This window comes from Hyaena hyaena, unplaced genomic scaffold, assembly GCF_003009895.1.
Source record: "Hyaena hyaena isolate Hyena2069 unplaced genomic scaffold, ASM300989v1 scaffold_27, whole genome shotgun sequence".
NCBI classification, from domain to species: Eukaryota; Metazoa; Chordata; class Mammalia; order Carnivora; family Hyaenidae; genus Hyaena; species Hyaena hyaena.
In genome coordinates, this window is record NW_024080659.1 from 69,234 (window position 1) to 96,635 (window position 27,402).

At 50.7% G+C, this 27,402-nt stretch overlaps 1 protein-coding gene across 1 annotated transcript; it reads right to left on the reverse strand.

The window, feature by feature from the left end:
* Window positions 1-21,858: 21,858 nt before the first annotated feature.
* On the reverse strand, window positions 21,859-23,617 carry KCNJ12 (potassium inwardly rectifying channel subfamily J member 12). The gene has a single exon (XM_039227366.1). The coding sequence runs from the start codon at window positions 23,553-23,555 to the stop codon at window positions 22,266-22,268; it is 1,290 nt and encodes a 429-aa protein (XP_039083297.1). The 5' UTR covers window positions 23,556-23,617; the 3' UTR covers window positions 21,859-22,265.
* Window positions 23,618-27,402: the final 3,785 nt, after the last annotated feature.

Genomic DNA, 27,402 nt, shown 5'->3' on the forward strand with positions numbered 1-27,402 from the left:
AAGTACAAAAAGACTAAGAGCATACCATGCATATTTTCAGACCACAACGCTATGAAATTTGAAATCAACCACCCACAAGAAAAAATTTGGAAAGATAACAAGTACTTCAAGACTAAAGAATACCCTACTAAAGAACAAATGGATGAACTAAGAAGTAAAGGAGGAAATCAAAGAGTACATGGAAACCAATGAAAATGATAACACCACAGCCCAAAACCTCTGGGACTCAACAAAGGTGGTCATAAGGGGGAAGTATATAGCAATCCAGGCCTTCCTAAAGAAGGGAGAAGGTCTCAGATACACAACCTAACTGTACACTTCAAAGAGCTGGAAAGGAATAGCAAATAAAACCCCAAACCAGCAGAAGACAGGAAATAATAAAGATTAGAGCAGAAATTAATGTTATTGAAACCAAAAAACCAGTAGAACAGATCAATGAAACCAGAAGCTGGTTTTTTGAAAGAATTAACAAAATTCATAAACCACTAGCTAATTTATCAAGAAGAAAAAGAAAAGGATCCAAAAAAAATAAAATAAAAAATGAAAGAGGAGAGATCACAACCAACACAACAGAAATAAAAACAATAAGAAGAGAATATTATGAGCAATTATACACCAATTAAATGGGCAATCTGGAAAAAATGGACAGATTCCTAGAAACATATAAACTACCAAAACTGAAACAGGAAGAAATAGAAAAATTCAACAGACCCACAACCAGTAAAGAAATTGAATTAGCAATCAAACATGTACCCCAAAAAACAAGAGTTCAGGGCCAGATGGCTTTCCAGGAAAATTCTACCAAACATTTCAGGAAGAGTTTACACCTATTCTCTTGAAGTGGTTCCAAAACATAGAAATGGAAGGAAAACTTCCAAACTCTTTCTACGAAGCCAGCCCTACCTTGATTCCAAAACCAGACAAAGACACCACTAAAAAAGAGAACTATAGACCAATCTCCCTGATAAATATGGATGCAAAAGTTCTCAACAAGATATTAGCCAACAATACAAGATATTAGCCAACAATACATCAAAAAATTATTTACCATGACCAAGTGGGATATATACCTGGGATGTAGGGCTGGTTCAATATCCATAAAACAATCAATGTGATTCATCACATCAGTAAAAGAAAGGACAAGAATCACATGGTCCTCTCAAGAGACACAGAGAAAGCATTTGACAAAATACAGCATCCTTGCTTTTTAAAAATTTTTTAATGTTTTTTATTTATTTCTGAGAGAGAGAGAGAGGAGAGAGCGAGCGAGTGTGAACAGGGGAGGGTCAGAGAGAGGGGGAGACACAGAATCTGAAACCGGCTCCAGGCTCTGAGCTGGCTGTCAGCACAGAGCCTGATGCAGGACTCAAACCCACGAACTGTGAGATCATGACCTGAGCCGAAGTCGGATACTTAACTGACTGAGCCACCCAGGTGCACCTACAGCATCCTTTCTTGATAAAAACCCTCAAAAAAGTAGGGATAGAAGGATCACACCTTGAGATGATAAAAGCCATATATGAAACACCAACACTGATATCATCCTCAATGGGGAAAACCTGAGAGTTTTCCCCCTAAGATCAGGAACAAGACAGGGATGTACACTCTCACCACTGTTATTCAACATAGTATTGGAAACCTTAGCCTCAGCAATCAGACAACACAAAGAAATAAAAGGCATCCAAATCAGCCAGGAGGAGGTCAAACTTTCACTCTTTGCAGATGACATGATACTGTATATGGACAACCCAAAGACTCCTAGAAAAACTGCTAGAACTGATCCAGGATTTCAGCATAGTCTCAGGATATAAAATCAATGCACAGAAATCGGTTGCATTCCTAGACACCAATAACGAAGCAACAGAAAGAGAAATTAAGGAATATATCCCATTTATAATTGCACCAAAACCCATAAAATACCTAGGAATAAACATAACCAAAGAGTGAAAAATCTATACACTCTAAACCATAGAAATCCAATGAAAGAAATTGAAGAAGACACACAAATAAATGGAAAAATATTCCATGCTCCTGAATAGGAAGAACAACTATTGTTAAAATGTCAATACTACCCAAAGCAATCTACATATTCAATGCAATCCCTATGAAAATAACAGCAGCATTCTTCACAGAGCTAGAACAAACAATCCTAAAATTTGTATGGGACCAGAAAAGACCCCAAATAGCCAAAGCAATCTTGAAAAAGAAAACCAAAGCAGGAGGCATCACAATCCCAGACCTCAAATTGTATTACAAAGCTATAATCATCAAGACAGTATGGTACTGGCACAAGAACAGACACTCAGATCAATGGAACAGAACAGAGAACCCAGGAATGGACCCACAAATGTATGGCCAACTCATCTTTGACAAAGAAGGAAACAATATCCAATGGAATAAAGACAGTCTCTTCAGCAAGTGGTGCAGCAATATGCAGAAAAAATGAATCTGGATCACTTTCTTACACCATACAAAAATAAACTCAAAATGGATGAAAGACTTAAATGTAAGACAGGAAGCCATCAAAATCCTTGAGGAGAAAGCAGGCAAGAACCTCTTTGATCTTGGCTGCAGCAACTTTCTACTCCACACGTCTCCAGAGGCAAGGGAAACAAAAGCAAAAATGAGCTATTGGGACCTCATCAAAATAAAAAAGCTTATCCACAGCGAAGGAAACAGGCAGCAAAACTAAAAGGCAACTGACAGAGTGGGAGAAGGTATTTGAAAATGGCGCATCAGATAAAGGGTTGGCATCCAAAATCTATAAAGAACTTATCAAACTCGACACCCAAAAAACCAAATAATCCAAAGAATAAATGGACTAAAAACATGAACAGATACTGTTCCGAAGAAGAAGACATCCAGATGGCCAACAGACACATGAAACGATGCTCCACATCACTCATTATCAGGGAAATACAAATCAAAATCACAATGTGATACAACCTCACATCCATCAGAATGGCTAAAATCAACAAGTCAGGCAACAACAGATGTTGGCAAAGATGCGGAGAAAGAGGATCTCTTGCACTGCTGGTGGGAATGCAAACTGGTGCAGCCACTCTGGAAAACAGTATGGAGAATCTTCAAAAAATTAAAAATAGAACTACCCTACAACCTAGAAATTGCACTACTAGGCATTCATCCAAGGGATACAGGTGTGCTGTTTCAAAGGGACACATGCACCCCAATGTTAATAACAGCATTATCAACAATAGCCAAAGTATGGAAAGAGCCCAAATGTCCATCGACAGATGAATGGATAAAGAAGATGTGGTATACATATATATATATGTATATATATGTGTTTATATACACATACATACATACTATGGAGTATTACTCAGCAATCAAAAAGAATGAAATCTTACCATTTGCAACTATGTGGGTGGAACTACAGGGTATCATGCTACGTGAAATTAGAGAAAGACAAATATCATATGACTTCACTCATATGAGGACTTTAAGATACAAAACAGATGAACATGAAGGAAGGGAAGCAAAAATAATACGAAAATGGAGGGGGACAAAAACCTAAAAGACTCTTAAAATATGGAGAACAAGTGGAGGGTTACTGGAGGGGTTGTGGGAGGGGGGATGGGTTAAATGGGTGAGGGGCATTAAGGAATCTACTTCTGAAATCATTTTTGCACTATATGCTAACTAACTTGGATGTAAATTTTTAAAATTAATTTAAAAAAAGAAGTGCTTCCTTAATTGGGCCCCCCAAAATGCAATAGCCATAAAATGAAGGATTGTTAGGGGTGCCTGACTGGCTCAGTGAGTAGAGCATCTGACTCTTGATCTCAGGATTGTGAGTTCAAGCCCCACACTGGGTATAGATATTACTTTTTTTTTTTAAGTGAAGGATCTTAATAAAAACAACAACAACGAAAGATTGTCAAACTAAGAACTTTGAATAAAAAACAACAGCCAAGGGGCGTCTGGGTGCTCAATCAGTTAAGTGTCCGACTCTTGATTTCAGCTCAGGTTGTGATCCCAGGGTCGTTGGATTGAGCCACAATTTGTGCTATCTGCTGAGCGTGGAGCCTGCTTACGATTCTCCCTCCCTCCCTCCCTCCCTTTCTCTCTCTCTTTCCCTCCACCCTCACACCCTCTCAGCCCCTCCACTGCTCGCACACACTCTCTCTTAAAAAAAAAAAAGACTAACTCAAAAATGTACAAGACTAGTAAAACAAGTGTTGCTAATGGAGTGTAAATTAGTTCCACAACTTCGGAAGATGGTTTGGCAGTATCTATAAATCTAAACACATGTAGCACACCTCCGATGACACAGCCTGACAGAGATTACTGCTAATGCTCACTGTGGAAATAGGCAAAAGCTAGAAAAGTCAGACACAAAGCAGTTTTACATCAATCATAGGGCAGATGTATACATACTTATGTATTCAAAACCAGTTACACATAGCAATAAGGAAATAAACTATTGCTACATGAAATAATACGGATGAATTTCACAGACATGACCTTGAATGAACAAGCTAGAATAAAAAAGTACGTAATGCATGTTTGCAACACTGTTCAAGCTTTGATTTCTCCCATTTGTTTCCTAACTTTGCATTCATCGATGCTCCCGCACAACAGCAAATAACATTGATGGTAACAGACGTTATTGTCCCTTAGCTAATTTTAAAGAACATACCTCCGCTTTGTAATATCCCCATTTAAAGAGAAATGCCCTTTTACATACGGATCAATCTATTCTTATTTATTCTGGAGTCTTAAAATTTTAAAGATGTATTTATAGCTATCTCATATTATATACCTCATATATATCTCATATTATATTATATCTCATATATATATTGAGTTTTATTTTTACTAAATGCTGAAAAACAGATGTCCAACTGTTGTCAGCAGTTGGATGAAGAAGCCATGTTCCTGGTGGCATTGTCATTGTACGTAATTAGGCACACTTTGCTTAACTTCCAAACATTATTTTCTCTGAACACCACATTTTTTTGTGAATATAGAATTTAATAAATAATGCCATATAAAGAAAAATGAGTACGTTTAAAATTGGAAATCTCAGTAAGGTATTCATTCTGTATTCTTTTTTTTTTTTTTTTTTACAAATAGTTTATTGTCAAGTTGGTTTCCATATAACACCCGGTGCTTATCCCCACAAGTGCCCCCCTCCGTGCCCATCCCCCTCCCACACCCATGAGTCCTCAGTTTGTTCTCAGCATTCAAGAGTCTCTCATGGTTTGCCTATGTATTCTTTTTTTAATATTTATTTATTTGTGTGTGTGTGTGTGTGAGAGAGAGAGAGGGAGAGAGAGAGAGAGAGAGAGAGAGAGGGAGAGAGCGTTCACATGTGCGCACACAAGTAGGGGAGGAGCAGAGAGAGAGGGAAAGAGAGAATCCCAAGCAGGCTCCCAGCTGTCAGCACAGAGCTGGACACAGGGTTCAATCTCAGGAACCATGAGATTATGACCTGAGCTGAAATCAAGAGTCAGATGCTTAACCGTCTGAACCACCCAGACACCCCTCATTCTGTATTCTTATTTATGCTTTTCAATCTGATTTCACTGGATCTTTCATAAAATCAGTTTTGAGTGGGTTATTTTTCCACACTGGTTTGAATAACTTCGCCCTGTCCTCTGATATCGCATTGCTGAGAAATATCAGAAAGTCTGAGTGCTGGTAAAAACAAAAGTCTTGGTGTGTTCATTAAAGGTATGTGAACCTGACAAGGGTCCAGGACTTATGTTAATTAACCAAATGCACAAAAACCAAAGAGGCAAGTATACCCGGAGTTTCTTTCCTGTCCCCAGACCAAGCCAACAGTCTCGTGACTGATCTTTTGCTTCCCTCTGCTGGTTCAAGGAAGCTCTTGCTTAGATATATTCCAAGAAAACATCTTTACGGTAGAATTTTTATAGAAGTTTCCCTACACACAAAACCAACAAAGTTAAAATAAATAAAAACATGAAACACTTGATGTGTATACACTTAGTCAAATATTTAAAAAGGAGAAAGCATTCTGATCCCGTAGAAGATTTCAGATCTACATTGTTTGGCTCTTTATGCCATTTGAACTTGATCAAAACTCTGCAACATTTCACCCAAAACGTGAGATTCTCAGTTAATAGTAAAGGTCAATAGTGACTCCTTCTGTGGTAGTGGCTTCCCCCAGGCATTTGCTGAACAGACTGCCTCAGCTGCAAGTCCTAATATAGTAACTTTTCTCAAAGACAAAAAATAAAAAGCAACATGTGACACATTCAAACATAAGTCAAACTGACAAAGTCTTAATATTCAAATGCTTTTGATGTGATCTTATCATGTAGACAACCAAGATTCTCACCACTGGAACCAGAGGACTTCCACCTGCTTCAGACAAACACACACGCACAGGGCAACATGCACAAGAACACACAAATAGGAACACACACACACACACACACACACACTCACAGGATGACACAGAAGCACCTGGACCAGGTAGCCCAAACTCTCCCAAGACTCATGCATGGCACAGAGTTTCTTGTTTACACCTGAACAATCAAGGAAGGTGGCCTTGACTCTGTTCCCTGTTCTCGCTCAGAAAGTCAAGCCTTGCTTTTATGCATTCTTCACTCATCTGTCTGCTTGCTTGTCTGTGCCGTGCCTCTGCCTGTCTGCCTCTGTGTCTGTTGGATGAACTGCCTATCTTGTTTTCTATTTATCGACCTTTCTGTCTTTATGCCTATCTGTCTATGTACCTGTTGCTCAATTAGTTTCTCTGATTGTCGCTCTGTCTGCCTGAATCTGTCTGTCTGCATATCTGTCAGTATATGAGTCTATCTCTCTGCATTTCTGTGTCTGTCTGCCTTTCTCTTTCTGATAATTTTCTCTGCCTATCTTTATGTGTATCTGTCTGTCTCTTTGTCTGTCTGCCAATCTTTCCGTCAGTTGTCTATTTGTCCATCTTTCTACCTGTCTGAATGCCTAAGTAATATCCATTTGTTTGCCTTTCGATTCATCTATCAATATTATAAATCTAATTGTCTCTCTAAAAGCCTTTCTATCTATTTGTCTGTCTCTGTGGGTTTTTATGTATCTTTCTATATGTGTATTTGTCTATCCTTCTATCAGTTTATCTGTCTATCTCTGTAACTACTTACGTCTATAGATACTTGTATATATCTATTTGCATGTCTACCCTTGTGTCTGTCTGCCTTCCTATCTCTTAATTAGTATAACTATCTATTTATCTATCTGGCTTCTCTGTATATCCATCTGTTCATCTATCTGTCTGTATGCCTGTCTGCTTGTCTGTCTGTATATGTGACTATCCATTTTCTATAAGTCTATTTCTCTCTATGTCTGTCTCTCTATCTACCTATCTGCCTGTAGATGTGTCTTTCTGTCTTACTCTCTGTCTATCCATGTATCTATCTTTCTGTATATGTATTTGTCTGTATGCCTGTCTGTCAATCTTTCAACCTATCTCTTTTTGTATATTTGTCCACATGTTATCCATCTGTCTCTCAGCCTATCTCTTTATCTATCAATTTGTCAGTCTGTCTTTCTGACTATCTGCCTATCTGTCTGGCCATTTGACTATCTCTCTGTCCACCTGTCTGTCCATCCATTTGTCCATCCACTTGCTTATTTTTCACCACCTGTCTTTCTGTCTTTCCACCAGTATTTCTGATTGTGTCTTTATCTGCCCATCTACCAATCTATCTCTCAGTCTGTTTATCTGACTCTGTTCCTATAAATCTATCTACCTCTGTCTACCTACTTAGCTGTATGACTCCCAGTCTGTCTTTCCATCTGTCCATCTGAATCTTTTTCTCAATGTCCCTTATCTTTCCATCTGTCAGTCTGCCTTTCTTTTTTTTTTTTTTATTTCTAGGAGAGAGAGAGAGACAGCATGAGCAGGGCAGGGCCAGAGAGAGAGGGAGTCACAGACTGAAACAGGCTACAGGCTCTGAGCTGGCAGTCAGCACAGAGCCTGATGCGGGGCTCGAACCCACGAACCGCGAGATCAGGACCTAAGCGAGTCAGACGCTTAACGGACTAAGCCACCCAGGCGCCCCTGTCAGTCTGCCTTTCTATCCAGATATCTATATGTCTGGCTATCTCCCTCTGTCCAGATAGTAGACAGTAGACACCTGTCTCTGAATGGCGATGCATCTGTCTATTTTCTATCTCTGTCTGACTCTTATGTGCATATGCATGTTTGTATGCCTACACATTTTTCTGTTTGTCTCTGTAGTTGTCTGTCTTCATGTAACTCTCTATTCGTGTTCCTGTCTATGTACTATCTGTCTGTTAACATGTTTGTCTTTATGATTATATCTATTTGTCCACATATCAGGCTGTCTTTCTTTCTTTTTTTTTTTTTTAAGGTTTTTGTTTATTTCTAGGAGAGAGAGAGAGAGAGAGCGTGAGCAGGGGAGGGTCAGAGAGAGAGGCAGTCACAGACTGAAACAGGCTCCAGGCTCTGAGCTGGCAGTCAGCACAGAGCCCGACGTGGGGCCTGAACCCACCAACCGCAAAATCATGACCTAAGTGAAAGTCGGACGCTTAACCGACTAAGCCACCCAGGCGCCCTGTCTTTCAGTCCATCTGTCACTTTATTTATCTTGTCTCTGTGTCTGTCTGTTCTTTTTTAAATTTATTTTAATGTTTACTTTTGAAAGAGAGTGATAGAGTGCAAACAGGGGAGGGGCAGAGAGAGAGGGAGACACAGAATCCAAAGCAGGCTTCAGGCTCTGAGTTGTCAACAGAGAGCCTGGTATGGGGCTTGAACCCATGAACCATGAGATCACGACCTGAGCCAAAGTTGGTTGCCTAACTGACTAAGCCATCCAGGTATCCCTCTGTCTGTTTTTCTATCTCTGTCTGTCTTGCCGTCTATATGTTTTCTCTCTGTATATCTCTGTGTATACATACATATAAACTTTTTTCATCAGTCTTTTTGTCTGTATCTGAATATCTGTCTATCTGTAGTATGTATATGTGTGTATCTATCTCTCCGAATATGTTTATCACTTTAACATTGTGTTTGTGAGGAGCTGTGTTTCGTGATGTGTTTGCTTGAGACACCACATTTACTGATGTCAGAGTGTGTATGAGACAGAGAGACAGAGCTGGGTCACCAGTGAGAGTGTGGTGAACTGTGTTTTCTGACATGCATGTGGCACCGTGTTCAGTGATGCACGTGAGAGACTCGAGTGTGTGAGAGCCGCGTGCAGAGGTACGTGTGCGAGCCCTTCACCTGGGTGCATGGCCTATAGGTGATGGCACCTTCAAAAGTCTTCCTTTGAAACCTCAAGCCTGTGGAGGCCTCTGAGCGCTTTGATCCAACATCCCCATTTGTAGATGGACCACCACGGCTGGGCCAAGCCCTGAGTGGAGGTGATATGAATCTCCTCTCCCTTCAGGCTTGTGTCCAGGTTTCTCGAGGGTGAGAGGGTGGGCGTGCCCATGTGCCCGAGAGGGATGATGTGGCAGGAGGAGATGGAGTCATTCTGATGCCTTCTCTGTGCAGCAGGAGCCCACTCATTGTCGCTGCCTCCCTCCCTCTCACCATATCCTCTGCTACATCATCATTTCCACCATCTTGCCATTGTTTGATTTGATCCACATGCCAGTGAGTCCCCAGTCTTGACCTTCAGACTTGATCTCTTCTCCAAGATCTAGCACGTTGATATCTCTGCATACGAGTTTTGTTGGCCACTGTGTTTTCTTCCCCATTTTTTTGTTTAATACAGTATAGTTGACCTACATCTATGCTTCGCTGCATGGAGTCCTGTGAGTCTTGACAAATTGCACTTATCCGTGTGACCATCATCACAGTCAGGATATACAGCGTTTTCATCAGCCCTCCCATCCCTTTGTCACCCTGCCTCCCTGACCCCCTCCACCTCCCACCTCCAGGCCCCGGTAGCCACTGATGTGTTCTCCATCCATATTGTTTGGGCTCTTCCAGAATGTCACAGAAATAGGAGCCTTCTGAGTCTGGCTTCTGTCACTCAGCATTGTGCCTTTGGGTTGCATCCTGTCACACCATGCATCAACATCTGTTCCTTCTCCCTATTCAGGAGAATTCCGTAACGGGGACAAGCCATAATCTGGTCACTCACTTACAGTTGAGAGACATCTAGGTCTCTTCCTGGGTTTGGAGGTTACAAATAAAGCTGTTATAAACATCCACTTAAAGGTTTTTGTGTGAAAATGAGTTTTCATTTTTCTTGAGCAGCGTGTAGAAGGGGAATGGCTGGATCCTATACTAAGTGTCTGTTTAACTTCATAAGAAACTGCCAGACCGCCTTCCAAAGTGGCTGTGTCATTTTTTGGCCTCTTAAAATGTCTGGAGATGCCATCCCTCTGGGCCAGGCTTGCTCCTCCCCAGCCACCTGGTGGCTCACACCAAAATCGATAGGGTCAGCCGATGCCTCAGGGCTCCCATAAGCCCCCATCAGCCCAGCCACCATATAGATTCCTACACCAGGCCCGCGTCCCTCATTTCTTCTCAGCCACCACACTGGCCTGCTGTGCCACTTCGTACACAGCAGCTGGTGTGATCAGCCATCTCACAGGGTTTCTGGCTCCCACCAGGGATACCTTGGACCCGATCAGCAGAGCCCACCCCTAGTCCATCCCTCCTCTTGTCCAAACTCTGTCCCTGGCTCTACCTGCTGCAGCCACCCTTGCCTTCCTTCTGCTCCCTCAGCCCATGGAGCACCAGCCCAAGCTTGTCCCTACCTTGGGTGCTCATCCCCAGATAATGGTGATGAGAGACAGTGCCCATACGCCCCTCTCTGTGTTGCTGTTTCTTATTCATTTAATCCTCATGCTGCTTTGTGATTATCAGCCCCATTTTACAGAGGAGAAAACCGGGGCACAGAAATTAGTTCACTGGACTCGGGGCACAGAGTTAGCGAGAGGTGAAGCCAGGTTTGCGCTCAGGGGGTTGAGAGCCCGTTCACACCCTCTGGGTGATTTCAGGGCAAGTGTGAAGGTCACCTCTCCAAAGATCCTTTTTTTGTTTTTTAAAATGTTTTATTTATTTCTGACAGGCAGAGAGAGAATGTGAGCAAGGGAGGGTCAGAGAGAGAGGGAGACACAGAATCCTAAACAGGCTCCAGGCTCTGAGCTGGCTGTCAGCACAGAGCCCGATGCAGGGCTCAAACCCATGAACCAGTGAGATCATGACCTGAGCCGAAGTCGGAGGCTTAACCAACTGAGCCACCCAGGCGCCCCTCCAAGGATCCTTCTGACTGTGTTTTTTTTCTGCCAACCACTTAGTCTGAGCATCGTTGGCATTTATCACTTCCTAAGCCAGGCATGGAAGGAGTACCCATCTACTGAATGAGTGAAAGCCACACCTCACTGTCCCCACTGCTGAGCGGGTCCTGGGGAGAGGTCACAACCATCTGAATTTTCCCAGTGCTCCATGGAGGGGGGGGGCACCTGGCTGGGAGAACAGAGGGAGACTCTATCTCTGAAGTAGCAGACAGCTCAACAGATGACCCCAGTCCCGTCTACCCTCTGTCACTGGAACCCCATGAGCTGGGGATCATGGTCACTTGAGGTTGTCCCGGAACCGGAACCCAGGGGTCCTCCCTGGGAGATGCTGGGCTCATGACCCCCCACCCCAAACAAGGTTGTTTAGCAGAGTTCACTAGTGTACCTTTTATCACCTGCCCGTGTGGCCCCAGCAGTGGAGCCCAGCTCTCCTTCCAAGGGGACAGGACAGGTGGGGCCTGAATCTGAGTGGCTGGGGTGGGACTGGGGGTCCCTGTTTGTGCCGAGCCATGCCTGGGAGGGCCAGAACCCATGGCAAGCAACCTGTCACTGTCTCTGAGCAGGGAGGTGTTGAACGTCATGTGCCCTTTACCTAAAACCCGCTCACCACACACTATGTCCTTCCCAACACCCCCTCTGACTACCAGCTTACCTTCCTCCACCCTCAGCCAGCACAGCCCGCCCCATCCGTCAGCCCCCTTGCCTCTGTCTGACTGTCCCCTGCAGACTCTGCCTCCCGGGTGATGGCTGGCAGTGGTGGCCAGCCGGAAGGGCAGGACAATGTGACCTTGGGCAACTCAGTAACCTCCAACCTTCATGACACCCACTCTCTGCTGGGCAGTCCATGTGGACACGGCACCTCCCCTCATTGGGCCCTCCCTCCTCATCCAGGCACTGCCCGTCCTCTGAGAGCAAATCCAGGCCCCTCTGCTCCAACAGGAAAGTTAGTGCCTCTGACAGTCACTGGCCCACCAGATCCCATCGGCAACCGCTGTCCTGACGTCTGTCACCATTGATTAATGTCTGTTCTAGAATGGCATGTGAATGGACTTAATCAACGCGTGCCCTCTTGTGTCTGGGTCCTTTCACTCAGCACTGTGTCCGTGAGATTTGCCTGCATTGTTCCATGCGGCGGCGCCAGGCCGTGCTTTTCCGTGGCCATGTACTTAATATTCACACACGCTTACGTGTGTGTGCTTAGTGTGTGCATGTAGCTGTGTGCATTTTGGGAGTGTGTGCATGTATTTGTCTGTGGGGGCTTGTATGTGTGTGTGTCTGTGTACCTGTGTCTGTTGGTATGAGGCTGCACCAACTTTCAAACGTTTTCTAGCTAGTCAGTGCGTTCACAACACAAGTTATAAAAGCTGCTTATAAAAGCAGCTCCTCCATGCCCTTCAGGCTGCCGTCCACACTGCGTGTTCCACATGAGCTGGGGATCCATCCCTGCTGTGTCCGCAGGTCCTCTCTGGAGCCCCGAGGCAGCGAGGACAGGCAAAAGGCCTCAGAGACTGCATCGTTATACAGGTTGTGAATGGCACCCCTGGGTTTGTGTAGTATGCCACTTGTGCAACTGCACTGCTCCAGAGCCTGGCCTGCGGCCTTGCCCTGGCTCAAAGCTGTGGTCTCAGAGTTCCAGCTCAACCTCTGTCCCAGGCCTCAGCTGGGAGTAAGAATGGTCCCAGGCTGGGGTGCCTGGTGGGTCAGTGTGAAGTGTACGATTTAGGCAATCTCATGGTTTGAGTTCAAGCCCCGCATCGGGCTCTGTGCTGACAGCTCAGAGCCTGGAGCCTGGAGCCTGCTTTGGATTTTGTCTCCCTCACTCTCTGCCCCTCCCCCACCATGCTTTTTCTTTCTCTTAAAAATAAATAAACATTTAAAAAAAAAAAAAAAAGGTCCCAGGCCTCATCAATGACCTCAGCATTGATCCAGGAAGGGAAAGTGATCTCTAGCACCTGGGCCCACAGAGCTGGCCCAGAACTCAGGGCCATAATAAAGCACCATTCCTTGTAGGTCATATTGCAGATGGGGAAACTGAGGCCCAGGGAGTGTCTACAGCTGGCAGAGTCAGGGAGGCTGGAACCAGGCACTAGGTTTGTCCAGCTAAATTCCCTGCCTGCAAAACACCATCCCTGCAGTACCTCAGTGGATTCAGGGGGGTCAGGGAGCCCAGACCCTCCCGTCCCAAAGCCAGGGGACCCCAAAGCCTTGCCCAGGTGAAGAGGAGCAAGAGGACCTCAGTGGGCCTGAGAGGGGATAGCTGCAATCATCCGAGGAGAGACGATGGGGTCCTGGCCCAGGCAGCGGCAGTGGCATGCAGAAATCCAGAAATCTGGCTCAAAACAAATTCTAGAGACCAAAAAGGTCAGTGTGATGCGCTAGAGTGGGGCATGGTGGGGGGGGGGGGGAGAAGGGCCTCAAAAATCTGGCTCGAGCCAAAGGACAGGATGCTGGCCCATTCTTTTGCCCCTTGAGCCTCAGTTTATTCATCCATAAAACGTTTTTGTGGTGCTACATAAGCACCCTTTGGAGTTATTGATCCCTGACTTCCCTGCATATGTGCCCAGCTAGGGTTAATAAACTCCTGTCTCTGTCCTGTTACTCTGTCTTTTGTCCATCTAGTTTTCAGGGCACCAGTTGGAGAACCTAAGAGGAGAGAAGGAAGAATTTTCCCTCTCCTACACCAGAGAGGGGCTACACAGCCTGACACCTCTGTGGGGAATGAAGGGCCACCTATCTCCCACCTGGAATTTGGGTGAGAGTCTTGGTTATGGGGGTTAAGTCCCATACCTCTGGGGCTCCAACCTGCCCGGCGTTGCAGGATGTGCCCCTGGACAAGGAGCAGCAGTCCTCCAAGCGGAGCACCCACAACAGGAGACCCTCACCTGGGGACTTGTCAGAAATGCACGTTTCAGGGGCGTCTGGGGGGCTCGGTCAGTTAAGCTTCCGACTTTGGTGTAGCTCATGATCTCACGGTTCATGGGTTTGAGTCCTGCATCAGGCTCTGTGCTGACAGCTTGGAACCTGGAGCCTGCTGCGGATTCTGTGTCTCCCTCTCCCTCTGTCCCTCCCCCACTAGTGCTCTGTCTCTCTCTGTCTTTCAAAAATAAATAAATGTTAAAAAAAAAAAAAGAAAAGAGAAGAAAAGAAAGGAGAAGAAAAGAAAAGAAAAAGAAAAGAAAAGAAAATGCACTTTTCGGGCGGGGCCCCAGGCCTGCTGAATCTCAAAGGGAGGCCCAGGCACGGGACAAGCCGCTTCTGTACAGCCTTCCAGCTAGGAGGGTTATTGGGTTTTTTAATAATGGAGGAAGGAATCAAAAGAAGAATAATATTTCATGTCAAGTGAAAATTACATGAAATTCAAATTTCAGTGTCCATAACTGAGGTTTTATTGGAACACAGCCCTCTAATAACTAAGGGATTTTACTGGAACCGGCCAGTGGATATACTGTCCACGGCTGCTTTCAGATCACAACAGCAGAGCCGGCAGCTTGGACAGAGGCCCCAAGACCTGCAAAGTCTAAAACAGTTACTCTCAAGTCCTTTGCAGACAGAGTTTGCCTGCCCTGCCTCTCAGCAGCAGGCCAGTCCCTAAACCACCGAAACACAGGGGTCTGAGCCCAGGGCCCACAGCCCTTCAAGGGCCCGTGGTTAAAATGAAGGACACGTGCACTTGGATATGAACTCTAGATCTCCTCGTTGTTTCAGCACTAACAGAAGTTAAGTAGTCTCTTCCTTTTGGGATGCAGGCGACCATGGAGGGCATGACCCTGCCCCCCAGTTTTGTGGGGCCCCCTGGCAGCGATGCTGTGCCCCTCCGTGGGGAGATGACAGCAGCGGAGCCATTGTGGGGGGCTCGGCCATTGGTGGTTAGCGAGGAAACGCAGCCGCCAGCTTACCACAAATTTATTTGTTCCCGTTTTGACGATGGCATTCCAGTGAAATGGGTCTCCTATGTAACCCTATGTGTTTTATGTTTTACTTTTCGAACTTTTATTTTCTCAAATTCGATTACACAGCACGGGAGATGGTCAAAGCCTCTGGGCAGCGGCTCCCTACGACCCGAAGCAGGAGATTCACTCATGCGGGGAGAAGGCTAATGGCAGCTCCCCTGACCTCTTTGTTCGGTGGCTCTTTCCCAGCTTTGAGAGCAGCCAAAGACTGAGCACCTGCTCAGCCGACGGAGCACCTAGTGGGTGCCGGGCCTTGCGGCTCTGGGAGCCGGGCACAGCTGTGAACCAGGTGGGACAACGGTTTGGACCCTACAGAGGTTGACGTTCTAGGAGGTCGATGCCGTGAGGTTGCGGCACAGGCCTGAGAGGTCGAGGGCTAGGAATGGGGACCCGGCCCCGTGGGCTCCACGGGCCCTGCATGGTCTTCCCTGCCCCTCCCCACACCCCACTCAAACTGAGCCACTTCCTTTTGCCTCCTCTTGTGCTCTCTCCCCCCTCAGGGCCTGGTAACCCCTCCTCACATACTTGGCAAAGACAAACTCATCCCTTAGATCTCAGAGGAAATGTCACTGCCTTGCAGGACCCACCTTGGTCTCCTCTTGCTTTTCTCCCCACAGCGCCCCGCATGTGTTTGTTAGCACTCAGGCATCACTGTGTACATTACTGCTTGGTGCGGTACGCTCAGTCCAAGCTGGGGTGGTGGCGAGAAGTGGAGATTGTAGTTTGGTGAGACCCGCAGACCCCTCTCTGGGTGGGAGGCCCGTGGGATGTGCACCCTATCCATCCAACCATCCATTAGGCAAACTCACACGAGGCACATATTGCACCGTGCCCTGGAGACCCGGGTGAATCAAAGAGGGGACAATCCCCACCTTTACGGAGCTCTCTGACATTGGGAAGGATTAGGAGGTAGATCTGAGGGGAAAGTGTTCAGGGCAGAGGGAGTATCATGGGAAAAGGTCCTGGGGTGAAGATGAAAATATAGTGTTCCTAAAACACTAGCAGGAGGCGGGATGTCGGGGGCAGAGGGGCATGGGGAAAGGGAGATGATGAGCTGGGTAAAGTCAAGGCAGGATGGAATAGGACTTCAGGGGATAGAGAAGGAGTTGGGATTTTATTCTCTGTGTAGCAGGAAGCCAGGGAGGGCTGTAGGAAGTGGGTTACAAGGCCTGATTCTAGCTTTAAGGCCACTCTGGTGCGAGATGGCTGGTGGACTGTAAGGGATAGGGGATCTGAAGCCCCCACTATCCCTGAGGAGCAAACGGACAGCTTTGATCTTGACGCTCCACACTGAGGGGAAACTGATTTGTGATTCCTTCCTGAGCCGGTGGGACCTTCCACGGCAGGAGATGGATTTTAGAAAGATACACAGAGTCCAGGGTAGGCCCCACGGCTGGGCTGTCCAATCCCCGCCACTGGCTGGCATCTAACCCCAGCACTGGCCACTGGTAGACAGAGGAAAGGTCCTGAGTGCATGGGAGGGTCGTGGTGTCTGGGTGAAATGAAGGTCAGCCCCAAGGGAGGGCTTGGGGACCCAAGGCCTGGATCAGATTTCAGCTCAGCTAAGTAACCTCCCTTGAAAGTCCCTTGATGTCCCTGAACTGATTCTCTCTAAAGCAGGTAAACTTGGCACCTTAGAGACCTCAAACTTCAAGTTAGTGAGCGCTCAATAAACACTCATCGCCGAAACTCCCCCCATCCCCCACGCCGTTCTACCTTTTAAAGAGCAGATCCTGAGTTGGATTCATCTCATCCTTGGGGAGGCAGGAAAGTGCCGGGGGAGCCTGTGGACTCAGCCACACACAGGCCTGGTGTTGCTGCAACCTTGACCTGCGGGCTCCTTTCACGTGCGCCAGCCCGCCTTGTGGGCTTATACAGAGCATGTGTGCAAAGCATCTGCTACGTAAAGGTCCTCTTTCCCCCTCTCATCTTTCCAACAAGTGTGAGAGCTAGCAATGATTATGAACACCTCTTTTTTATAGACAGGGAGACTGGGGCCACAGGGGGAAAGGTTCAATATAGGTCACCAAGCAAAGGAGTGGCTTGGGGTCTGACCAAGGGTCATAGCCAGGACAGCGGGCATCTCAAGACTCCTGGCCTTCAGCGCCGCGAAGTTGGGACAATAACTATTTATCCAGCGCTGACTGGGGCCCCATACCTGTCTGTGGGAACGAGCACTTGGGGAGCCCGGGGAGACCATGACTCGCTGGCCCCAACTTGCTTAGATTCCGGTACTGGAGTACCCAGGAGGGCTCCAGGGCTAGGATACGGGAGCTGCAACCCCAACTCCAGATCAAGCCAACCACTTTCAGGGTCTCCCTCTCTCCAGGTTCAACCCCAGGGAACAACCTCCAAGAAGCCTCATGTCCTGCCCCCGACCCCTCCCCCTGTCCTTCATCACTGCATGTCACCACTACCTGGGCCTCCTACCTTGTGGTCTGGAGTCTTCATCTGAATCCCACAGAGTGAAGGTCCCTGGGGTCCTTCACTAATGTGGAGTCCTCCAGCCATGGAACCAGTTTGGGCAAAGGACAGCATTCTCTCGCTGTGGGCCCTCTGCTCGAGGGCCACGGAAATCCCAGAGACTGAGCCCTGTACAGATAACAGTCTTTCCCCCAAATGGGCCTTGCTGGTCTTCCTGCTCCCCCTGCTGGCCGCACTTGTCTCTGCCCTCTGTCCCACATCGTCCCAGCCCCCCCAAGGAGGACACCACTCCCTGTCCTCCCTGTCACCGCGCCAGGCTGGAGTAGGGGTTCCTCTCCTGTACGGTGGTGAGAACCAGGGCTGCTGTCTTGCTGGGCCCCCCAATGCCCGAGTCCCAGGAAAGAGCTACTGCTCCCCTGCACCCAGCACATGCCTGCGTGTGGACGCGCTCATCAAATCTCTGCAGAAGGAATGAGAAGTGGGGAGGTGTGAGCCCAGGGAGGACAAAGCAGTGGCCCAAGGTCATGTGGCTGGGGAAGTGTGACAACCGGTCTGAGTGGGTGGTGTGTCCTCAGAGGCCCGTGTAGGAGAGGGTGTGCGGGCACAGGAGATGAGGGTGTGTGTGCCAGCTGGAAGAGCAAGCTGGGGTCTGCAAGTGGGTTGTGTTCTGTCCTTTCTCCCAGAGCTCCTACCGTGACCCCCGCCTGCCTGTCCCCAAGGCCCCTGGGGAGCCCCATCGCCCCAGGACACAGGGCTGAGGGAGCACAGGAATGCCAGGCAGGGGTTTTCAAAGACATATCTCCACACAGTGGCACTCAAAGAGATCAAAATGCATTTAATGTGGTCTAGTCTCGTGGCCTATGTCTTTAGATACCGCTATGTATTGAAAATAACATGAAAATTCTCCAGTTTCACCATTTAAAATAGATTTGACATTCTATGACCTCACGCAGGGCAGACACCCCTGTGCAGGGGCCTCCTTCCCATCAGGCCCCGCTCCCGCCCTCCCTGGCCCCTGCCGGGACCCTCAGGCAGGCGGGCACGGGGCGGCACAGCACCAGCGGGGCACGGGGGGGCGGCCAGCATGTTCCTAGCAGCACGCACGAGAGCGTGCACAGACACACCATTTCCACTGACATCCGTGTGCACACACCCCTGGGACCTGCACTTGCTCACACATGCCCACACATGCTGCCCTCAGCAGGCAAGTGCCAGCCCTGCTCACAGAGCCTGGCCCAGTTGCCAGCAAATGCACCACCTGCGCACATGGCTTCGCTGGGACAAAGGCACACACATATATGCCAGCCTTCGAGGCCGTGTACTCTCACACACACGAAGACACTGCCTCGCGTCCGGGTCCACAGAGCCTCTGGCACGCACATTCCACACATTCTCATATGCACACAATTGGGGCGATGGGCCCGCAGGACTATTGGGTTCAGCTGTGCCAGCACCTGGAGTGGCATCCTCCCCAGGCTGGGGAGACTGGCAAACAGTTAAACCAATGCCCGCGTGTAAAACGCACACCCACAAACACACCTATGGGTAAATATACACATGGCTCTGTGTGTGTGTCTACACAGACACACGTACATACCACGTATGTATATCATCAGCCCAGATTCACAGACGTATGGAGATTGTCATGTGCACACACCCGTACAACACTCCCACGGACGGGGGGAACTCGCACACTCATGCACTCAGGCAAAGCCATAGCTGCACACAATTGCTTGAACAGACATGAGATGAGATGACTGCCCACGTCAATCCCCACACCTGGTGCTCACACACTCACACTCACGCGCACAGTGCCAGCATGGCCTCTTTCCCACACAAGCAGCTCAGTGTCTCAGGCACAAAGGCGTCAGAGGCCACGTTCTTGGCCAACTTCAACCCCCACACCTCCTAGTTCAGGCTGCCAAGAAACTCCATGGAGGTCTCAGTGCCTGGGAAGGCAAGAGAGGGACTGGACTGGGACACACACCAGCCCGGCACACAGACCGCAAATACACGTGCACAAACATTCCCCACTCACCTGTGCTCGGCACACGTACCATGCATGGCATGTGGGACACTCAGAGGGTTAACGTGCTCTCCACACACCACACACATGCACAAACATGGGTAAACACACACACACACACACACACACACACACACACCCTGGCACACACTCCCCAGGGACCACGTAATCCTTGCTCTGCACACACATGGCTCCTCCCATCCACCCTCCCGTTTCAAGTGCACTAAAGAGGGAGACTATTTTGGTCTTTAGCACAAGCAATAAATAAATAAATAAATATAGGGAAGAAAAAAAAGAGGGCAGAAGAGTTTGAAAACGTGGAGTCTGCCTTTGGTGAGAGATGAAAGGCAGATCAGGGCTGCTCTCCCGCAGGGTCTGGGGCTGAACCATCTAGTGTGAGCCTGGGAGGGGGGCAGGCCTGACAGGAGGTGCACCAAGCCGAGGGGGCTGGGGCCTTGGGGCCCTGTTCCGGATGGTGGGAGTGAAGCCTGGCCCAGCCGGCCCGGAAGGATCTCCAGCTGCTGGGCAGAGCCGAATGCAGGCTCCTATGCCAGCCCCGAGTGACGGGGCCCCCTCGTCCCACCCTGGCTCAGCCTGACAATTTGGATGGGGGTGGGCAGGTAAGCCCTCACACATCAACTCCACCCTTGCCCCCCAGGGCTCAAATGGAGAAAGTCAGCTCTGGAAGCCGGGCCTTGGGCTGGGAAGGAGCTGAGGCCCTTCCAGCAGATCCTGAGAGGAAAGAGAGGTGTCCATGGACTGAATCATCCCAGCCAGAAACTCGGGTGGGGCCTGAGGCTAGGCCAGGATGCTGGGAGTCAGGCATACATCAGGGCACGAGCCCAGAGTGTCTACGGGTGGGCAGCGACAGCTCGTGCCCAGACCCTCCACGGCTCCTGATGGCTGGCCAGGTCTCCAGCTTCCCTGGGGGCTGGAGGAGGGAGAGGCAAGGGCCTCTCCCTGCCTCCTTGGACCCTCCCACTCACCAGCTGACCTTGCACTCTACCTCAGTTTCCCCACTTGGGCTGGAGTCCTTGGTGCCTAGCTGTCTTGGGGACACAGATTGGCATGGTCTAGACAGGCAGGCTGGGGAGACACACACGGGCTTTCGAATTAAGGACTTCCTTCCAGGCCTGGTTATTTGGGAGGACAACATTCTCAGCTGTCCTGGGAAGGGCCCCAGCTCCATTCCTGCCTTCTGGGTCCTCTGCCAAGAGCAAGGCCACACTGGGCAGCCCCTGGTCCAGGGGCCTGCTCTGGGCCAACAGAGCCCAAAGTTCCAAACCTCTTCCTGACGAGGGAGCCTGGATGCATGTGCCACCCCTGTCATCTCTGCTGATGGTGCCACACCTTTTCTACGATGATTCCTCTGCCGTTCAGCCGCAGAGCACAGTCTGGCTGGGACCCAACTGGGCTCACCTGTGCGGCCCCAGTTGTGCAGAGAGCGCCAGGCCGGCCCAGCCTCCGCAGACAGATAGCCTGGTGGGGACTTCACGGTGGAGACAGGGGTGGCTGGGAGGACGGGCGAGTCTGATAAAAACAGAAGCAACTGGAGCTGGCCCCCCCGGGTCTCTAAGGCACGACTCACTGGGATCCCGTGGGAATGGGGCTGATCTGCTTCCTTGTCATCTGTGAACCTGGGCTCCCTTCCCACGGAGCCATCTACTCCAAGTGTCCCTCACTGTGGAAGGGGTGGAGGCTACTGGGCAGAAAAGGAGAGAGAAGTAAAACGGAAATCTGGTGGGTGGGGGGAGAGCGGACCCTCCGCAGCAGGCAGAGCCCACATCCAGCCCTGAGACGCACCTCTAAGGTACAAAAGTCAAACTCAAAAAGCTCAAACTAGTTTTTTCCCAGCCCCTACCCCCACCTCTATGACACTGGAAAGCTTTTATTGTGATTGTTAACATGGTCTTGGTTTTCTATCACAAACAGCATCTGATGCACCCGTGAGCGGAGACCACGGGTGAGCACCGCACCCGCCCCTGAGGGCGCGCCGCCTGGCACACAGCCACCTTCACAGAGGAGAGGCCTGCTCAGCCTCGGGGAACCTCGTGGAGCTGCCATCTAGCTGCTTCCATCTCAGCAGACCAGTGGAATTCTAACTGTCCTTTCTTACGACCCCCACAAAGTAAATTTTTTTCGATCACATGTTCATTTTTTTTTTTTTTTTTTTGTAAACAGTCTTACTCAAGCTAAGGTTGAGAAAGCCAAAATTGGTGCTTCTCCCTAGGTTAAAAACCAGCGAGGCGCCCTGCAGCCTGCCAGCCTTTGCCCATAGAGGCTGGGTGGCTGTTGAGCTGTTTTCCGGGCAGGCTGCAGTTCTAGCCTCAGGCAGAAGCCTCTGGCTCCTGGACTGGACCCCACAAGGCCACCTCCCTGTCCCTGCACCTGCTCCGGCCTCTGAGGCCAGGGGCAGCCCACTGGCCGCCCACTCTCCCGCCAACCTTACCAGGCCACTGTGAAGAAACATAAAACATCTAAAACGCTACTGAGTCTGCGACCGGGGCACCTGGCCCGTTCTGCTCAAACCCGGGGCCCTTGCTGGATGCTGGGCCTCTCCCTGGCGGGGTGGATACTGCAAGTTGGCCGACGGTGGCTCAGATCTCTGACTCCCGTCTGTAGGGCCGCTGATCGAGGCCTCCACAACCACCGGCCTGGGGTCTGTCAAAGTCATGCCGGACCTGGGGGCTGCGGCCATCCTGGTCTCCATCTGCCTCATCCTCCTCATCGCGGCTCAGGAAGGCCAGCTCATTCTCGTAACAGAAGGAGTTGGCACTGGGGAGCAGGAATTTGTTCTCCGCCAGGTCCTTGGCGCTGCAGCGGGGTGTGGAGGGCACCTCGTAGGTCTTATGGAAGTGGGAGTAGTCGATCTTGTACTGGTTCTTCTCCTCAAAGAGCACAGGCTCGAAGCGGTGGCCCCACAGGATCTCGTTGGCAAGGTAGGAACTGCGGGCCTGCGTGGTCATGGCCGTGGCCTCCACCATGCCCTCCAGGATGACCACGATCTCGAAGTCATCCGTCTCCAGGTCCTGCCGGCTGATACCAAACAGTGGGCTGGCCTCGTCGATCTCATGCAGGATGGTGATGGGTGACACGAGGAAGATGCGGTCGAGGCCCTTGTCAAAGCCAACGTCAATGTCGATCTGGTCCAGCGGGATGTACTCGCCCTCCTCCGTGACCCTTGGCTTGATGAGCTGGGCCCGCACGTGGGCCTCCACGATGTGGCTTTTACGCAGGTTGCCCACACGCCACATGAGGCAGAGCTTGCCGTCGCGCAGGGCCACCACGGCATTGTGACTGAACAGCAGTGTCTGCGCCCGCTTCTTGGGCCGTGCCATCTTGGCCATGATGGCGCCGATCATGAAGGAGTCGATGATGCAGCCCACGATGGACTGTGCCACCACCATGAAGACGGCCACAGGGCACTCCTCCGTCACACAGCGTAGCCCATACCCGATGGTGGTCTGAGTCTCGATGGAGAAGAGAAAGGCTGCCATGAAGCCGTGTACCTGCATCACGCAGGGTGTGCGGCCGCGGCCCTCGGCTGGCTCCAGGTCGCCGTGGGCCACGGCGATGACCCAGAAGATGACACCAAACAGCAGCCAGGAGGCGAGGAAGGCCAGTGAGAAGATGAGCAGCATGTAGCGCCAGCGGATGTCCACGCACGTGGTGAACATGTCGGCCAGGTAGCGCTGCGACTTCTCATCCATGTTGGCGAACTCAATGTTGCACTGGCCGTTCTTCTTGACGAAGCGGTTTCGGCACCTGCGCCGCGTGTGCACCTTGCCGTTGCCGAAGCCGTTGGCACCTGACATGGTGACCAGGTGCAGCCCGTCCTCCTCTGATGACACGATACTGTAGGGGTTGGCCCTGCCGGCTGAGGTCATCCCGGGAATGGGGGTGGGGGGGCCCTGGCTCGCCCCCAGGCCGGCTCCGGGTGGGGTGGCTCCTGCAATGGGAAGACAGCACGGTTGGCAGAACAGGCCACACCGGCCCCTGCTTCCACCCCTACCCAGATCCTCACACTGGCTGGCAGACGTTGTCGCCTTAAGTCACCCACCGTTTTCCCTCCTAACCAGCTCCTTATCTTCCTCGGCTTGGAAAAGTGACACTCCGTTCTCCCAGGAGCTCTGGCCATCAACTTTGGATTCATCATCACCTCATCTCAGTCCCACCCCAAAGGCTCTGCTTTCAAAATATATTTAGGATCCTACCTCTTCTCCCATCGTTGTGGCCTGAGTCCTCATTGTCACCCACCTGGCCCAGCACGGCGGCCACCTCGCCAACCTTGGTGCTCCTGCCCCAACCTCAGTCCAGAGGCAGCCGCGGGGGGCGCCCGTCTGTCCTCTGCTCAAAGCCAGAGTCCCTGTGGGCACTCGCAAAGCCTGTGTGAGCAAATCCCGGGACCTCTTGGGCCTCACCTCCCGCGTCCGCTTTGCTCACCCTGCTGCAGCCCACAGCTGCCCTGTTCTTCCTTGAGCCTGTCCTGGACATTCCTCCCAGACATCCTCCCACCACCTCACCTCCTTCGGTCCTTGGCGTCAATGCCACAGGAGCATCTCCAGAGGGCTTCCTGCACCCTCGGGAGACCTCGCCCAGGTCCTCACTGTAAGCCCAAAGCACCGACTTCGGGTCTAATAATGGTGGTAGTAGCAATAGCAATGACATGCATGGTGCAGCCATTCCCACCATGAGATTCCTGGAGACCTGACCACGGTGAGTGTGCGGTTTGGCTCGCCGCTGTCTCATGCCCGGGGCCTAGAACACAGCCTGGCCCTGAGGACGCCCTCCCTATGCTCATGGGCTCTGCCCCGAGGCACCCGCTCTCAGCACCCATACTCCACACCATCTGTGTCCCCGGCAGTAGTGAGGAAGGGGTCCATGAGGTCAGTGCCCAGAGAGGCCACTGACTGACCCCAGCCCGGGGGTCTTCCCTACCCCTGCCTTTCTCAGCTCCAAATGACAGCACACAGGGAGCACTCAGAAGCATCACTCTCCTGGGCCCACTCAGGCGAACACTTGGCTGGCTTGTCGCAGACATGGATGCACGCACTCATGCACACCAAGTGGTCTCAGGGCGTGGCCCGCAGCACACTGCCTGTGGCCGGACAGACACTGCTCTTGTGGCCAATAGCACTCACTCAGCCCCCAGGCATACGGGCTGGTGGCTGCCCCTCCCCCAGTGCTCCACTGGCTCTGGGCTGGCCTGTCGGTGCCAGGCTGAGGCATCTGCCAGCCGGAGGCCACGATGCTGCCTGGCCCTGCAGGCACTAAGGCCATCTGGCCATTAGCATCGGGGCTGTAAGTGCTCAGGCTCCCAGCCTGGCTCAGTGGGGCTGGGCTGGAAGGAGGGGCAGAACCCTGGGCAGCCTGGCCGAGGCTCTGAGGAGTCAGGTGTATTCCTCCGCACTCATCCCTAATCCCCACCTGGCCACACCAGGAGGTCAGTGCTGGACAAGGCTGGGAGCCCTCAAATGCCCAGAAGACAATGAGGCCCCAGATAAGAAGGTCCCCAGACAGCCAGGCCAGAAGCAGAGAGGCAGGTGGCCGGGCACCCACCAGAGACCCGGAAATAGGAAGTGACACAGCCAGGAGGTGGCAACACTGGCATTCAGCCCCAGTCTGTGTGACCAAGGTCAGCCAGACTCTTGCGGGGAGCATGACATCTGACCTCTGCTTCAAAGCCCTGGGAGACAGGTGCGGGAGGTGCTCACATGACCTGCCAGGCTGCACACCCGTCTTGGGGTGTGTCGCAGAGGTCAGGTGCTTCTGGATCCCTGAGGCTGACACGTGTATGACAGTCTTGTCTCTCACTGCCTCACGCCACAGAGATAGCAGGCCAGGCTAATCAGCAAATGGTCTTAGGTCATCCTCTCACAAACTCAAGAAGATGGCTACTAGCATTACTTTTACTTGGAATGGAGATTCAGAGAGGTTAAGTGACTTCCCCATAGCCACACAGCCAAAAAGCAAGAGAGGTGATTAGGCTCTGTCTAACGCAAGGTCTCATTCCATGGAGGACTCTAGGCTCCACGGGGGCCTCTTGTCACACCGTCAGCCTCCCCTCATAGCCGCTGCAGCTGACCACCTCACCATGGGTCTGAGGAGCTGGGGCCTGAGGCTGAAATGGTGGATGCTGCTTCCGCCCAGCCCAGGAGGCAGGGAGCCGGTGACTGTGGGCATCCCGGGGACTACGCCGAGAAGATGGCTCAGTCCCAGGTTCCTGGACCCTCCAGGCAGAGGTGGCCAGGCTCGGGGTACTTAGATGCTGGCAGGAGGCCACCAGATCGCAGGGGGCAGGTTTAGGTGGCCTGGAGGCCTAGAGGGATGTCCAACGGGTCATGGCTGTTTCAACTGGGGCTCTGAGTGGCTCAAGGCCTGCAAGGGACAGAATCGGAAGAATCAAAGGCCAGAGAGCCCAGCCTGGCACGCTGCCCCACCAGCCAGGCAGCCTCACACTGGCCAGCAGTGTCCAGGCAGGGGAGGGTGCCGCAGTGCACTTGGGACCCACCCAGTGTGTCACACAGGCTTGGGAACCCCCTCTTCTATTGCTGTTCCTCCTAAAACCACACAGATAAAATCAACGAGGTCATGTTCACACCCTGCTCCCCTGTTTCTCAGCTGGAAACAGACTCTGAGCAAAGTCACTCAGAAACTAAGGATTAGAGATAGAGTTAGAGCTGCAGGTTTTCAGTCCAGTCCTCAGCTTCCCACAGCCCCATTCTGCTGGGTGTGTATGCGAGTGGGTCCATGTGTGTGTGTATGCATGCGGGTGTGTATATGCATGTGTGTATATGCATGTGTGTGTGTATATGCACCATGTATGCATGTGTGTGTATATGCACATGTGTGTGTGTGTATGTGGGTGTGTCTGATGCTAGGGGTGTGGGGAGTTCCTCCCAGGCTCTTGGTGGATACAGCACTGCAAAGAAAGACCCAGAAGACGACCCATGAATAGAAAACTCAGCACCACGAGCTTGCCAAACCTCCCAAGGACACTCCATGCAGACAAACACAGGTGTGGCAAGAAGGTCACGCAGTCTATGGTCTTTAAAGACTTGCTTTCAGAACTGTGGGACACTATCCTCAACCAAGGATATGCAGGCCTGTTTGGCTCTTGCTCAATGGATGCTGATAGTTAGACCAGATAAGAAATGGAATTAGACTTGGTTTGCTGGAAGAGGCCTTAGCAAGCAAAGAGGCCAGCTCCCCATTTCCCAGATTCAAGAGCTGAGGCTGAGCCTTGTCCTAGCACACAAAGTCACTCGTGGGTTTAGATGAGGCAGTAGGGACAACAGTTGGGACTGCTCTGGGCAGACACCCAGCTTGGCCAATGGGGATCCCAGGCGAGGGGGACAGGAGAGAGGCAATGGCTGTGCTACCTGAGCGAGATGAGGTGACTTCAGCACCGCAGGCAGGGAGTGAGGCAAGTCCAGCAGGCACAGAAGAAGCAGTGGACAGCACTGGCCCAGATACCTCTGAGAGATGGGGAAGCTGTCCCCAACTCTGTTGTCTCCTGAGCCCACTTCCCTGCTGGGCACAGCGTCTGCAGACACAGGCTCCAGGCCACCAGGCTGTTCAGAAGGTGACAGGGCATGGGCTGGGAGCTTTTAGAGAGACAGCTACCACATGACCCAAAGGTGGGGCCCAAAAGTCACCGGGAGGTGCCTCCGGATGGAGTAGGACACTCCATGCCCAGTCCCCTGAGGCTCTGGGCACCTCAGGTTTCGGTGA